Source organism: Crocodylus siamensis, chromosome 8 (genome assembly GCF_052110815.1).
Source record: "Crocodylus siamensis isolate JL-2025a chromosome 8, ASM5211081v1, whole genome shotgun sequence".
Taxonomy (NCBI): Eukaryota; Metazoa; Chordata; order Crocodylia; family Crocodylidae; genus Crocodylus; species Crocodylus siamensis.
Window position 1 is genome coordinate 25,000,330 of NC_143402.1, and position 15,025 is coordinate 25,015,354.

General features: G+C 41.1%; 1 protein-coding gene across 2 annotated transcripts in view; it reads right to left on the reverse strand.

Annotated features, from left to right (window-relative positions):
- Positions 1-3,609: 3,609 nt before the first annotated feature.
- BRWD3 (bromodomain and WD repeat domain containing 3) overlaps positions 3,610-15,025 on the reverse strand; it is a 103,585-nt gene continuing 92,169 nt past the window's right edge. For both annotated transcript variants that reach the window (XM_090059690.1, XM_090059689.1), the window contains exons 39-40: positions 12,106-12,261; positions 3,610-11,143 (exon numbers count right to left, since the gene is read on the reverse strand). In XM_090059690.1, coding sequence (XP_089915816.1) covers positions 10,365-11,143; positions 12,106-12,261 — 935 coding nt within the window. In that variant the 3' untranslated portion in view covers positions 3,610-10,364. The remainder of the gene's footprint in view (positions 11,144-12,105; positions 12,262-15,025) is intronic.

Sequence of the window (15,025 nt, forward strand, 5' to 3'; positions counted from 1 at the left end):
CCCATCCTGGAGACCTTGAGCAGCCTGACTGCACAACGTGTCTCGGAAAGCACCAAACCCCATTGCCAAGACAAGCCGGGAGATCTGTAGCTTCCAAATCACCCCTGGAGCAAGAAGAAACCTCCCATGTCTGCAAATCTGACCCTACCTCCAGGAGCCCTCCTAGCCCCAACCCCAGGTGGGAGCCCAGGGTCCATACAGGGATTGCCCTACCTACCTAGGGCCTAAATATAACTCTAGGGGCACGTCCAGACAAACATGCATGTGTGCTTTGCGGTGTCTCAGAGGCTTTTGAGGCACCACAAAACACACGTGGCACATGTGAAAGGATTCTCTGCACTGAATATTTGTAGCACGGAGGCAAAATCAGAAGGGCTGTGCAAAGCTTTGGATCACCATTTGGATTTGGAGATGACTCAGATGATTTGGAGGCCAAATCTATGACTCTGAATCAAATCGTTGGAAGCTTTAGGCTTTCCGAATTGATTCGGAAAAGATTCGGTGATTCAGCCATAGAGCATAACTGGGAATCAATGAAATATCTGTAACTTCATTGTCTGTTGGCTGATTCAGATGAAACTTACAGAGATGGTAGCCTCTGCTATTTGATGCGTGCCAAGTGATAGGTGAAGGGGTTGTTCAGAAACTGCACCTTAAAGTCCTGAAAGCAAAACTCTTGTCACGTGTGTGTGTTAAGCCACAGTGGGGTGAAAACTGTAGGGATGGTAGCTCTTGCTGAGGCCACAAAGCCTGCCAAATTTCAAGATCGGTGGAGGGGTTTCTGGGTTCTGTGGCCCTGCACCCCTAGCTGCTGACAGGCAAAACTCAGGTCATGGGTGCTTGTGTAACCGCCTGTGTCCATGCTGAGGCACAGAGGGGTGGGGGGAGCAAACTACTGCAGGCCTGTTTTTAAAATCCAGTTTTGAAATTTTACCAAACTCACTAATAATGCAAGAGGACCGCAGCGTAAGCACCCACGTTCATGAACTACAAAACAGCTGAAAGGTCTAAGTACAGCATTGTGGGAATTCATAGAAGGTGAATAGGAGCTTTGCCCAGAATTACACTTAAGAGACTAAAGAATTCAGGAAGATCTCTGCTCCACCCCTAATTACAGTTATTAGGGGAAAGCTGCAATATGCCATAATTTTGGATTTATTGGTGTCTTGATTTTTGAGCCATTCAGTAAAAATCAGAAACTACATGCAAGATTCTTATGGTGTCCACTGCAATTTCCTTTAAAGTAGATTTCACCCTCATCATTCAACTCCCGATACCCTTAGAAGCACCATGTAGGAGGGACAGCAAAGTCCTGCTCACATGCTGTTAAATTCCTATGTGTTGATAGCTTGTACTTTTTCTGTATATCATAGTTTCATAGTTTCTAGGGTCGGAAGGGACCCGAGCAGATCGTCAAGTCCGACCCCCTGCCATGGCAGGACAGAGTACTGGGGTCAAATGACCCCAGCAAGGTGTCTTTGATTGACTCGCAAACTGTACAACTCTAGAGATCCCATCCTCTAAAAACCAGTCTCATGGCTCAGCTGACCCATCTCCTGCTGGGAGAAGTAAGGTGGGTAGAAAAGAAAAACAAAGGCATTAACCCATTGAGGGACACAGTTTATAGAAACTAATTCAGGTAATTCGATGCAAATCCAGTCTGGGTTTAGTCCAGTGATTCTAAACCAAGGGGTTGTGGCCCCCTGGGATGCCTTGAAATCTTTTTCAGGGCACTGCTGGGTGCTATACAATATTGCAGCTGTTAGGTGTGCAAATAGGATTCATAAGATATGCAGAGGTTTCAAATAGGAATCCAGTGTTAAAAATCATTCTGATCTGTTGCAGGTTTTCCGAGTCCTATCCAACAGAAAAATTGCTCTATTATTTTTCTGTAGGAAAAAAATAAGTGAAAAGTACAAGATGACATGTTCCAAAGGCATGTTCCTAAGTCTAACTAACTGTATGTTGAATCTAGTGATGGATGTCTTGAGCCTAAATAAAGGTTAAGAACAATTGGTTTAAGACCATACTCAACACAATCAAGTCTGTAATTTTTTTGTTCTGCTGTTTTCTATTGTTTTGTTGTTGTTGTCGTTCTGTTAGCTAAGAATAGCTACTCTGAGAATCACAAATGAAATGTTCAGAAAGGATAAAGTGTTCAGCCACAGGTTTGTCTTTCTGGAATTTATATCAGATCAGTGTTCGTTCATTCTTTTACATTGGGGTCTGTCCAATGTAGACAGCAGAGGGGCATTGTAAGCAGGTGACAGCATACATGATGTAGGTAAAACAGGTGAATGAACCTTGGATGTTATAATACACATTTTGTCCAGCAATTATGTGGTCTGTGTTGATGAGGGACACAGCTGGCATCTGGCTCTACAGCAAGGCTTGGCGCCTCGGTAAGAATAGAAGTTAGGTAGTATGTTGCTGGAAAGATGGCATTTGAGGCTGGGAAGCTGTAGATAAGCTCCTTTCCCTACTATCCTTTGTATTCTAATCACTGCTTCCTATTTAGCTCTACTTATTGCAGTCATTTTGTAAGCATTTGCTAAAGTAAGCTGCTGCTTACAAAAGCTTACACATCTCTGATGTAATTAGTCTATAAAGTAGTCTACCCTACCTTCTGCCTGATTGCAGATTAACACAGCTAGTCACCTCTTTCCATTCCTGGCTGTCATGTTAGCTACATTGCTCCCTGGGGCATCTTAATTATCCTATAGCTTCATGGGCTACCTAGGATCTTTGGCCCCTTGTGAAAAGGTGCAAGGACTATACCTACTCTCAAGGCTTAAGTAGTTCTCACAAGTGGGGAAGGAGGGTAAAGTCTGTAATGCAGATCCATATCCAACTCTTGAAGATCTGGAAGAAACCTTGCTCATCTCCTCTCAAAACATCACCCAACTATTTGAGTTAGCCTCATACAGATTTGACCCCAAAATGAACCCTTTTAAAATGATCTTTTCAATAAAAGGATAGATTATTGCCTTTTCCTGTGAGCAGAAGTGCCCCTAATGGTGTGGCTAGGATGGGAAAGCATGGATGAGGGTGCCTCCTCTTCTGCTGACCTGACAACCAATCTGCAAGTGTACTGCAGGAACCAGCTCCTCAGCATTGGTCTCCATTCTCAAACACTGAAGAATGACTGGTTAAGATAATAATGATCCACACACAGCTTAGAGCAAGGTCCATCACAGTGGGAAACATCTGTAGGAGTGCCATGAAGCTAGGGGCAAAAAGTCCTGTTTAGGGTATTCAGAACTCCCTGGCACTCTATTCCTTGTCAGTCAAGTAACCTGCTCCACCAGTATCAACTAGTAAATTCAGTGAACACAGGTGGACTCTCCTGTCCCTTACACTGGTTTCCCTCTATGGCCTGGAGATCTTACAATGGGGAATGAGGCAGCTTTCTTTTTATTGACCAATAAACTGGTTTTCCAACAATTTCTAGAGCAGATTGCTAAAAAGAAAGAAAGTCTTCTGTACCTTCAATGTGGATTATCCAGAGTTAAATCAAAAGATTTTTTTGTAAGTTTGGTTAAAGCTCATAATTAGCTTTTTGTCTTTACAATGTCTAAACTGTTTAATAAGGAATGCAAAAATCAAAGAAAGAGTTTAATCTCTTTTATTAAGACAATCCCACAGCTGGAAAATGAAACATCCTAAATTACATAAGTGACTTCAAAAAAACTCTAGAAAAAAATCTTTACAAATTTACATTTTTACAATACAAAAACTAACAGCTCATTGCATATAAATATTACATTTGGTCTGCCATCAAGTGGCATTAAAAATCCCTGAAGTATTAATTTAAAGGGACCTGAGATAGCAGATGTGAAGATATGGGCATAAATATCACCTGAAAAATCAATACAGAAACTAGACGTATCCGTTCAAATCAGTTTTGTGCATTTTTGGACTATTTGAAACTGACAAGAACACAGAAAAAGAGAGCCTAAATAGCACTAGTTTTGTTGTTCCAAGCTCATCAACTGTAAAAACTGTTATTTCTAAATGAAATCTGCTGTAATGATTTTGACATAAAGAAATGAATAGCTTAGATTATATATTCCTAGTGAAAATACACATAAGAACCCTCCCCCTCCCCCAGCCTTAGATACATGAACACTGGATGACCACCACTCACTGAGGAAGTATTTTTAAAAACAGAAGTGGAGCTTTTTTTTTTTTTTTTTGTCTCTCAAAGAAAACTGGAAAACCACAATGAATGGCCACACCATACCAACACAAAAACATCAACTTTCCTTGCATTCAAACAATCAAACCCTCATTCTCTAAAACATTCCAGGCAATCCCATCTTGCCCTACCTTTTGTTTGCAAATGTTTAATGCACACAGGAACCAAGAGAGTACGCATTATTTTCCAGTTTTTAAAAAACAAACCAGGAAATGGTTTCTATTTGTCTGTAAGTTTACATATTTTATGATAAATTCACAAATATGGTTGTATAATCTTAACAGAAGCATTAGTGTATTTGCAATTTCAGCATCCAAAATGCTTAGTTTCACTTCAAATTCTCACTTAAATTCTTATCAGATATGAGGTACCCACATCCATGCACATAAATGTATTTAAGCACCATTTTTATAATACTATAGTTAAGGCTGTGACAGCAATTCCACTGGAAATCTAATTTTTCAGGGATTCATAGCACAGTTGTATGTTTGCTGTGGGTTGAAACATGACATATTAAACATATACAAGCTTCCAACAGGTCTTTGCGTTTCTATTACTAAAAAAACACTTGCTTTAGACTAGATTTTGCAGGCTGTTACTGACTGTACATAAAGGAGTTTTTTTAAAAATGTGTAAACATCTGATATACTAATATTGGAAAATTATCTATCGCACATGCGCAGTAATTTTCTATAATACAGACTTGTAAGAACATGACAGCCCCCTATAATACTAAATACAGGTTTATCCTTAGTTTGTTAACTGCTCATTCAGTATATCAGGTAAGTGATTTGCATTTTATAGAAAATTCCCATGACAATTAAAAAAAAAAAAAAATCAACAAATGTAGAACGCACAAAAATACATTTAAAAACCATTACATTAGTGATGCAGACCAATGATAACACGACACTCCAACTTAAGGTAGACACATCTTTAACCAACAAATATTTTGTTTTCCCTATCTGTCCACCCACTGCACAGGTTAAGGATAAATTATTATTCTTGAATTAGCCTCAGAACTTGGCTATTTAAATGTATTTCCTTGTTTTGATTCTGCAAGACTTGGAATGTCAGAAGCATTCTACAGGCACCTAGGAGCTGCATTTTCAAGTGTTTACCAAGATTTCTCATGGTTAGTGGTCAGTAGCTAAGCTCCGAGACACGTTTGTCAAATGTCATACATTTTAGTTGGCTCTAAGTTTTAATTACTTGAATATTTTATTTACCATATCTCACTATGTCAGTTCTTTTCAGTACCTTATAAACTCTACAGTCTTCATATACATGTGCAGCAGAAGCAGTTAGGTCTAATTTGTGAACTCTAAGGGAGAACGATTGCTAAAGTATGCAAGAGGAAAAAAAATTAAGCAACTGAAAAGCAGACACGGAAAGTGGGTTTCCTTTTTAAAACTCATATTTTTTGTATTATAAATATGGTAATCCTTACAAATAAACGTTCCTAAATGGCTTGCTTTTCAGAATTTCAGATAATTTTCAATGTTCTTTTCCATTTTGTTTGCTTTTCAATATGTGAAGTGAGAAAGTTTTAAAGTGAGAAACTTACGGGAGATTTGAGCCAGATATAAATACCCCAAGGGATGAACTAGTTTCCTCACACAATTCTATTAATACAATTCACCTTTTCCTTGCAAGACCATTGCTATTTCAGGGCTCGTGTCTACACAGACTAGTGTCATTTAATTCACAAGAGGTCCCACTGGCTTCAGTTTTACCTAAATCTTTGTGAGATTCGGCCCTGAAGACTGAAGATATATTGAGTAGAGACAGTCATCCAGGATATTGCTGCACTTTGAAGTGGTTTTATTAAGAGTACAGGTGGTGACAAGGATGATGCTAGGAAAGATGTGACGTTGGGACAGAAGATGAATACTTCACTGGGAATCTTTAGTACATCTCTCACTCTGCAAATATGGTGTCAGGTAATAAAAAGCCATGAATCCTCTTCATACTGATGTAAATGACCTAGACATTTAAACAGTATACTGTCACTGATGGATGCAGTGAGATCCTGAGTAGAGGAGTGTGAATTGCTTAGAATAGAAAGTCCTTGTGAAAATCAAAGTTCTCCCTTTTTACAGCATATATACATGTATACAAAAATACATGCACACACACATACACACACTGCAAGCAATGGAGAAAACATCTTTTAAATTGATGGTCCAGTAATGTTATCCAGGTATTTTCAGCACATCTCAATGCGTTTGTACCATAAAGGATGTTATTACATATTCAAAAAGCTCAAACTGAACTTAAGCCTGTGTGGGTCATGCTGGTTATAGCCCATGATGCTAAGTGGTAACTGATACTCCAAAATACATGTAAAATTGTATGTTAATCTCATCAGCTCAGACACTGAAAAGGAAGCACAGGAGCTGTACCATTTTAAAATCAATTCATGTTTGGGCAGTTCAGAGAAAAATGTGGCAAATAAGAATGTCTGATTTGATTTTATGGGCGATTTATTCCAGAGAAACAAAAGGCTGCGAAAGAACCTATTGCTTTCCTAATGGTCCAGGCAGAACAATGGAATGAAATGAATCAGGATACCATGAGTCTTTCAGCTGTTCCTTGTTGACACAATGAGGGGAGACTAGGATGTGTAAGAACAGTAAGTCAGGCAAGATCCTGGTGAGGGGGTATCGAAACAAAGAAGGGACAGAAAAAGAAAAGAAGTTGAATGAAACAGACACACAGAACAGAAGGGGATAGAACAGATGCACACAACACAAGAGGAAAAGCATGGGCTGAACTGATGAGCTAGTGACAGATTCATCACTGGACCAGGAGATATGAGGTCAAAAACTTAAGAATTCAAGAGACAGTGCAAGATTTCAGTGTGCCCCCTCCGTTGTGAAAGAGCAAGGGTGTGATGGGACTTAACAGAACTATTCAACACCTGCAGTAAGATGATTGCAAACTGGTGGTTCTACTGCAGACGGGTTTCCTAATGTTGGGATCAGGATGCCCTCGGGCCACTGGCACTACTTAAAATTTCTGCACACATTCATTGTCACATATGGAGAAAGCTTTGAAGCACTCCTAGTTGAAAATTATCTCATCTCGACAGAGGATCTATAGTTTGATCAGTGATCTCATTAACTGTGGATTCTTAAATATATAATCAAAACACCCTCAGAGACATGCGATAAAGAGCAGGCTCAAATAAAAGGTATCTGTTAAAACAAGCTGGAATAAAGTCTCTGATTCTTGTCCTGCAGTAAACTTTATTCAGGCAGAGCTCTGTGCCAACCTGGAACCCTGATGACTTCGTGAGACACAACCTGGGCACAGAGGTTTGGGATCAGGATCTGAAGAATCTATTTTGCAACCACTGGTGCAAGGATTTTCTTGTATCACTGCTTCTGCTGCACCTTGCAGGCTGTAATCAAGTTTTACGCAGCTTTAAGCAGCTTCTAGTTGAACATCAACAGTTGAGATAAAGCATTTAACTTATGACAAAATTATAAAGCATCCACAGAATGAGGCTATATGAGAAATCAATGTCTAAAGTGGAAAAAGAATCCAGATACAAAACCAAGTAAAATAACATTTTAAAAAACAAGTAATTCTTTCATGCTTATAAAAAGGTTTTGCATGCACAAAAACCCCCAGCAGATTCTGTACAATAAGCAATAGCTCTGTTGTTCTAGCACACCCTGCTGTCTAGCTCTTAATCATGTAACACAAATGGAGAGTAATACTTACACCACAGCAAAGTGCTGCTTTACTGGTATCTTCACAGTACTTCATTACATAGAAAAGATACATTTAAGAACATATTTAACTTTAATCTAATTGCTGCTAAAATACATTTACTTAGAAAAGCATGTTTTCGCAGGAATCCATTATTTTAACTCTCCCCCCCCCCCAATAAATTAATAAATGGAGCTTCAGCCAGGCAGAAATGTATAAACAGCATTTCTTCTGCATTTCAAGATTTCAGGCTTTAGAATAGGAATCATAGCATTTGTATTAGTTGAACAGAACTAATGTAAAAGGTGTATGATCATTTCTATGAACTGATATATTCATTTGTTTCGTGGTCACCATAGGTAGGAAGAGCAATAACTCTAGAAAAGAAGATTTCTTCTAAATACACGGGCAGACTGGACAGACATTTGTACTCTAAAGCCCATTACAGAGCTTGGAGAGCTTAGGTATCCATTTCTTTGTTAAACTGGAGAATTTGAAATCATGACCAGAAATAGTTTTTAGTTTATACAGAACAGTAATTGATTAATAAAAAAAGTTTGAGGAATTTTTACTGTATGATAAGTTTAGATTCATGCCATGAACTATTTAAAATATTCTCTCTCATCCAAGTTCTGACCCCTCAGTATTTTTTGGAGTTATCTTGCAACCAACTAGAAATATTGGAAAGAGATGAGCCAGATAATGTATATTACAGTATAGAAAGAAGGTTAAAACAAAATTCATTGGTGTGTGAGAATATATTAGGCTTCATCCTCCCCCGCCCAGAATTTTTCCAGAATTCTTGACCAAGTGACAGACTCTGTGCATTGAAGAACAAATTAGAGTCACTGGGTCAAGAAACCTCACTTTAAAATTCTAACCCATAATTTATTTTGATTTTCCAGTTTCCTCTTTCTTCATTGGCTATCTCTATGCCGCTCAAGTCAGAGGCCAGTTAAGTATAATTTAGAACAAAGTTAGAAAGCCCCGCATATCTTTCTGCCAGACTCTAAGGAGCCAGACTACAAAGTGATCATATAAACTCAAAATATCCCTCATAACATCATACTGTATTGTGATACTACATTATTTCTACCACCACAACCTCCATCTTTAAATTATTATTTTTCAGTATAATGAAAGGTAAGAATACAGTGCAAACATGAATTATTTTCTGGAAGCTTGAGATACAAGAATCCGCTTCAACAATAAGAATGAAAACTTATCACTAATGATACAAAATAAGAGCAACCAGCAGACACACCATAGCTCAGTTTATACTTCTTAAAACTGTCAAAGATTATACTGAAATGAAACACAGATTTGCATTGAATAAACAGTAGCAGAAACTGTGAGGGAGACTGTTGGGCTATCTTTACAGATGAAATGACCAACTACTCCAAGCTTCTGAGAATTGTGAAAACTTTGAAAATTATTAATGTTTGTTTCAGTATCATGAAAAACTGGTTACTTCCAACATTAATAAGCAATTCCATCCCTGCTATACTCCCTCTTACCTCTTCTTCAAATAAGTACTGCATAATAGCATCTATTTTCTTTTAGATTTCCAGTAGTTGTGAATAGAGGTAGCTGAGCTACTATTAAAAATCACGTAATGCTTTGAAGAGGAGAAACCTTTCAAACGCTGAAGTTACCCCTTAGCTGCACAATCTCTATTAATGCTATAAAAATATGAGAGGACAAAAAGAAAATAGATGCAAGTAACTTTTGCATTTGGCACCTTTTGTCTAGATACTTCTCAAGTATTCTCTTTTTAATAAAGTTAATGCACACATGAGGACACACCACATCAAAGGTTTGCTACATATTTACAAGGCACCAACCCTTTCTCACTTTTTACATGAATGAAGAACCAATAAAGACCAGATCAGGACCCCTATAACTGTAGTATAAGCATACTTCAGTTCAGCACAATTCATGAAAGTTTGGCCTGGGAAGTTTAAAATAATCCAGATCCTTCTTACAATATAGAAACTGTAAACATTTTATAGCTGCCTTTAGGATTGGTGTATTGTGCAAAAGTTATAATTATTACTGTGTATAAGGATTTATGGCAGAAACCATATAAAAACTCTGTAAGAAGGTGCTATATCTATAATACAAAAACAAAACAAGGGAGAGATTTCATAATCATAATTCAAAATGTCATGCTGTTATTGAGAAGCTGGAAGCTCCTTTAATGCAATGGAGTTGTAGTGTGGGGAAGAAATTCTGTAATTTAAGGCCTAATGAATAAGGCTTATTTTGACCAATGAAGTGTGGCGATCTGAAGTCTTAAAACAAATGCATACTGACATAATGGAAAAGCACCACTGTGATAAGTGAGTGGAGTCCCCCCACAACTTGCTTGGTAGATGTTCTGATAAAATCCCTGCAGTAGAAGGCCATTGAAGTTCTTTTAAAATTGTTCCAAAGTTTTCATCTGTTAATAATTCCATCCCATAAGATGGCTGACCCTGGCTTTTTCTGTCATTTTCCTCACCCTACCTGACCTGGAAGTACCAAGGTTCAGAGGATCCTCGGTGTGCGCAAAATTGTCATTGTCAGAATCGTCGTTATATAATACAGTTCTCCTGCCCTCGTTCCTTGTTTTAATTCGGGGTGGTCTACTGAATCGCCCTCCAAACAGATTTTCACCAAATTGTCCTCCAAACAGATTTTCAAATTCATCATCAGCAATTCGTGCACGTTTGGCTCTGGCAGCTCCTCGGGAGGCTCCTCTACCTCCTCGGCCTCTTCGTCCTCCCCTGCCTCCTCCTCTTCCTCTGCCACAGCCTCTTCCTCCTCTCCCACCTCTTCCCCCTCTGCTCCATCTACCCCATCTGCCCCATCTACCTCTCCTTCCTGTTCCTCTGCCCTGCCAATTTCTTTTCCCATTGGCAATTTTTCTCTTCATTTTTCTTTTGGGTTTAGTTTGTACAACTTTGCTATAGTCATGGTCTCCATCAATATAATCCTGATCTGTCCTAGATGTTGATTCAGAGTCTGAGTCAGAGCCGCATCTACTTTCAGAACTTGAACTGGATTCCGACTCCCCACTTCCTGATGAAGATAAACCAGATTTTTCTTTCAATTCTCTCTTCTTGTCTGCTTCCTCCTCCTCTAGATGCTCATCCTCTTCCGACGCACTTATTAATTTTCTCTTAACTCCTACCCGAGGCTCTCTGCCATCACCATTTGTAAGTGGTCCATCAGAGGAGAGATCTAAATTAACACAAATAACCAGATGAACTGTTAAACACTATAGTAATAGAGTCAAGTCAGAAAGGGAAATGATCAAGAATATATATATATCTCTTTTACAAACTTCAAAAATATTTTCAATTAAACTGCATCTCTGTCCTATACAGTTTATGTCATCAGCTCTCAAACATCTGTTCTTAATGCTACAGCACACACAATTTTAAGCACACAAGTGGATAGTCCAATTGAAATAAAAAGATTGCTAGGGACTAAAGTTATGTGGGTGCTCATTTAGGACTAAAAATCCTTTTCTTTTCACAGTTAACAATGCATTGTTTGCAAGAGTTAAAAACCAACATTCATCCTCTGGAAGAGAAGACCTACTAGACAACAAAAAACATCCTTCTGTTTACAAAACAGTCATATGATAAACACAGGTATCTGTCCCTGTAATAAAACGGTCACAGTTTCGCCAGATGTATACTAGTCCACCCTTACCCCAGTGAAGAGCCTGGCTCTTGTGAAATATTACTTAACAATACACATGATTTGTCCAGTGTATTTATGTTCCTTGCTACATCCACTTAATTTTGTCTCTCACAAATAGCAACTTTAAAAATATTTTTTAAGAAATTTCCATTCAGTTTCAAAATGTTGAGTAAAACATCTGCTATTTTTTAGCATCCTTTTGGAAATGCTATTGTTCCCCCACATTTCTCTGAGAGTTAAACTCTTTCCATCAGGCAAAACTTTAAAGAGAGTCATGAATCTTTGGAGCATATTTATCCTATAATTTAAACTACAGTTTTCATGAATGTAAGAACAAGCTTATTTCACTTTGCCACATTTCAGGGACAGAAGTTTAATACTGCATCTAGACAGAAAGATCACACTTACAGCTGAGATACAAGAACCTTTTCTTTTAAGAAAACAAAACATCCAAAGAAAAGAAAATAATATTTTTGTCTTAGGATTTTTATCACCTTGCTTAACTGGTGTGGATTTACTCCTGACAGGCCTGTTTTTCCCTGGATCAACATTGTTTCCACTTCGGTTCTGTGCATTTGAGCCAGAGGAAGAGGGCTGGCCTTCTCTCTCGCCAACAGCTGGACCCAGAGGTTCCTCCATAGTATCTGAAACTTAAAAGCACAACATTACAAACCAATAGCAACAGCAAAAAGCAATCTCCCTCATCTCTCTTGCCAGAGTGGTAGTGCCAGGACAGTGCTAACAAGAAGATTTCAGATGTACAAAGAAGCTCCATCCTAGGCTTTGTTAACACAAGAGACTGAACAAATCTATTTTGCTCTGAAAGCTCCACAAGTAACTTCCTAGGAACTTAGGGACCCTTACGGCATGGACACATATAACACTTAGAATGGTAAACCCTAAGGGCGTTTTTAAATGTGCAGCGGGACATGGGGCCAGGTGCTTTAATTAGTGAGTCACGCTAATTAAAAGCACCTGTGCATCAGTGTCGCCATGCATCCCTGTGCTGAAAAAAATGGTGGTGGGGGCACTTTGGACTAAAGGTCATCGAATGTGTTTTATTTCAAAGCACACTGCTGTCATTTTTTCAGCACAGAGATGCACAGTGACACTGACCCACGTGATGCACAAGGCTGTTCGAGTGCGTCTATTTCTGTGCTCCAGCAGACTTGGCAATGCGCTGGATTTCCAGTGCGTTGGACCAGGCTCCGCACATGTGTATAGGAGCCTTAAGTGGACAGAAATACACACCTGTTAAATTGGTTTAAATACGCTTGGAACAGTTCAAAAGTGAACATGGAAAATGTTTAATATATATTATATTAAACTGATTCACTGGGAACCAGTTCAGTGTTCTGTGCAGACACCAAGCCTTCTGTGACAGGGGTGTTGTCACTCTTCCAGGCATCCCATGCTGCCTTGGCTCCTCTGCACCCCCTCCCTCCCAACACTGCTAAAACTGGCCGCTCTGGTATGTAGCCAGAACTCTACTGCTCCTTCATTTTCCTTTTGGGTGCTTGTACACGTGACAAAAAATTGGTCATTTTGTGGTTTAATTGCGTCATGCTGTACAAGTGCAGAGCCGGCCTGCGTCTCCCATGGCCAGGGGGCAAGCTGCCAGTGGGCTAAGCAGCCCTGAGCTGCAGTGGGCCTTGGTTCTTTCTTCTGCATCGGTGGCACCCCCTGCATGGGCTGCTAGTGAGCAGGTGCTGGCCCAGCTCAGGCTAGGGTGAACAGTCGGATCTGGCCGGGTACTGCCTCTAAGCTGGGAGAGCACCTGCACATTATCAACACTTCAACACTGTCTCTCACCCCGTCCTCATTAAAAAACTGAGGGACTGTGGTGTAGACACCTACACAACCAAATGGGTTGCTAACTGGCTGGAGGGCCGCACCCAAAGAGTAGTGGTGGATGGGTCATTTTCGACTTGGAGGGATGTGGGCAGTGGGGTCCCGCAGGGCTTGGTCCTCGGGCCCGCACTGTTCAACATCTTCATCAGTGACTTGGACGAGGGAGTAAAAAGCACCCTGTTCAAATTTGCTGATGACACTAAGATGTGGGGGGATGTGGGCATGCTAGAAGGGAGGAATAGGCTGCAATCAGACCTAGACAGGTTACAGGGGTGGGCGGATGAGAATAGGATGGGATTCAACAACGACACGTTCAAGCTGACGCACTTGGGGAGGAAGAACCAGCACCATACCTACAGGTTAGGGAACTCCCCTCTTGTCAGCACAGAGGCGGAAAAGGATCTTGGAGTCATCATTGACTCCAAGGTGAACATGGGCCAGCAGTGTGGGGAGGCAGTCAGGAAGGCCAACCACACCTTGTCATGCATCCACAGATGCATCTCAAGCAGGTGCAAGGAAGTGATCCTCCCCCTCTATGCGACACTGGTCAGGCCGCAGCTGGAGTACTGCGTCCAGTTCTGGGCGCCGCACTTCAAGAGGGTTGTGGACAACATGGAGAGGGTCCAGAGGAGGCCACTCGCATGATCAGGGGGCAGCAGGGCAGGCCCTATGGGGAGAGGCTCAGAGCCCTGAACCTGTTCAGCCGCCACAAGAGAAGGTTGAGGGGGGATCTAGTGGCCTGTTACAAGCTAGTCAGAGGGGACCAGCAGGCACTGGGGGAGTCCTTGTTCCCCCAAGTGCTACCAGAGGTGACTAGAAATATCATTCACAAGCTGGCAGAGGGTAGATTCAGATTAGACATCAGGACGCGCTACTTCACTGTCAGGACAGCTAGGATCTGGAACCAACTTCCAAGCGAAGTGGTGCTGGCTCCTACCCTGGGGGTCTTTAAAACCAGGCTAGACAATCACCTTGCTGGGGTCGTTTGACCCCAGTACTCTTTCCTGCCATGGCAGGGGGTTGGACTTGATGATCTGCTCAGGACCCTTCTGACCCTACAAACTATGAAACTATAATGCAACTGGGAGGCCCTAAGAGGCGCATCACCACTGTGGAGGGAAGGACTGGGGCCCCTTGCAGCTCAGGGCCCACCAACAGCTCACCCCCTAGCTCCAGGAGAGGTGGGCAGGCTCTGTGGGGGGAGGGAGAGGGAGAAGGATTGGGCCCCTCACCACACACTTCCTGAGTGGTAGGGGGCCTGGTCCTTCCCTCCGCAGCTGTGGCACCCCCCAGAGCTACCCAGGCAGGGTGCTAGCTGCACAGGTGGTTGCCCTAGCTTGCAGGCAGCACCTGTCAGATCCAACTCTTCCCCAAGTTGGCTCCCTGTGCTGCGTCAGCTTGCATGGGCAGACTGTGCTGAAATGAAAAAAAGCAGTGAGGGGCCTAATCCCATTTTTAACCCAGAGTTTGCCTGCCTCTGCCGTGGCCTGGGAGTAAGCTGCCTGTGGGCCCTGAGCTGCAGGGGACCCTGGTCCTTCCCTTCACAGTGGTGCCACTCTTTGG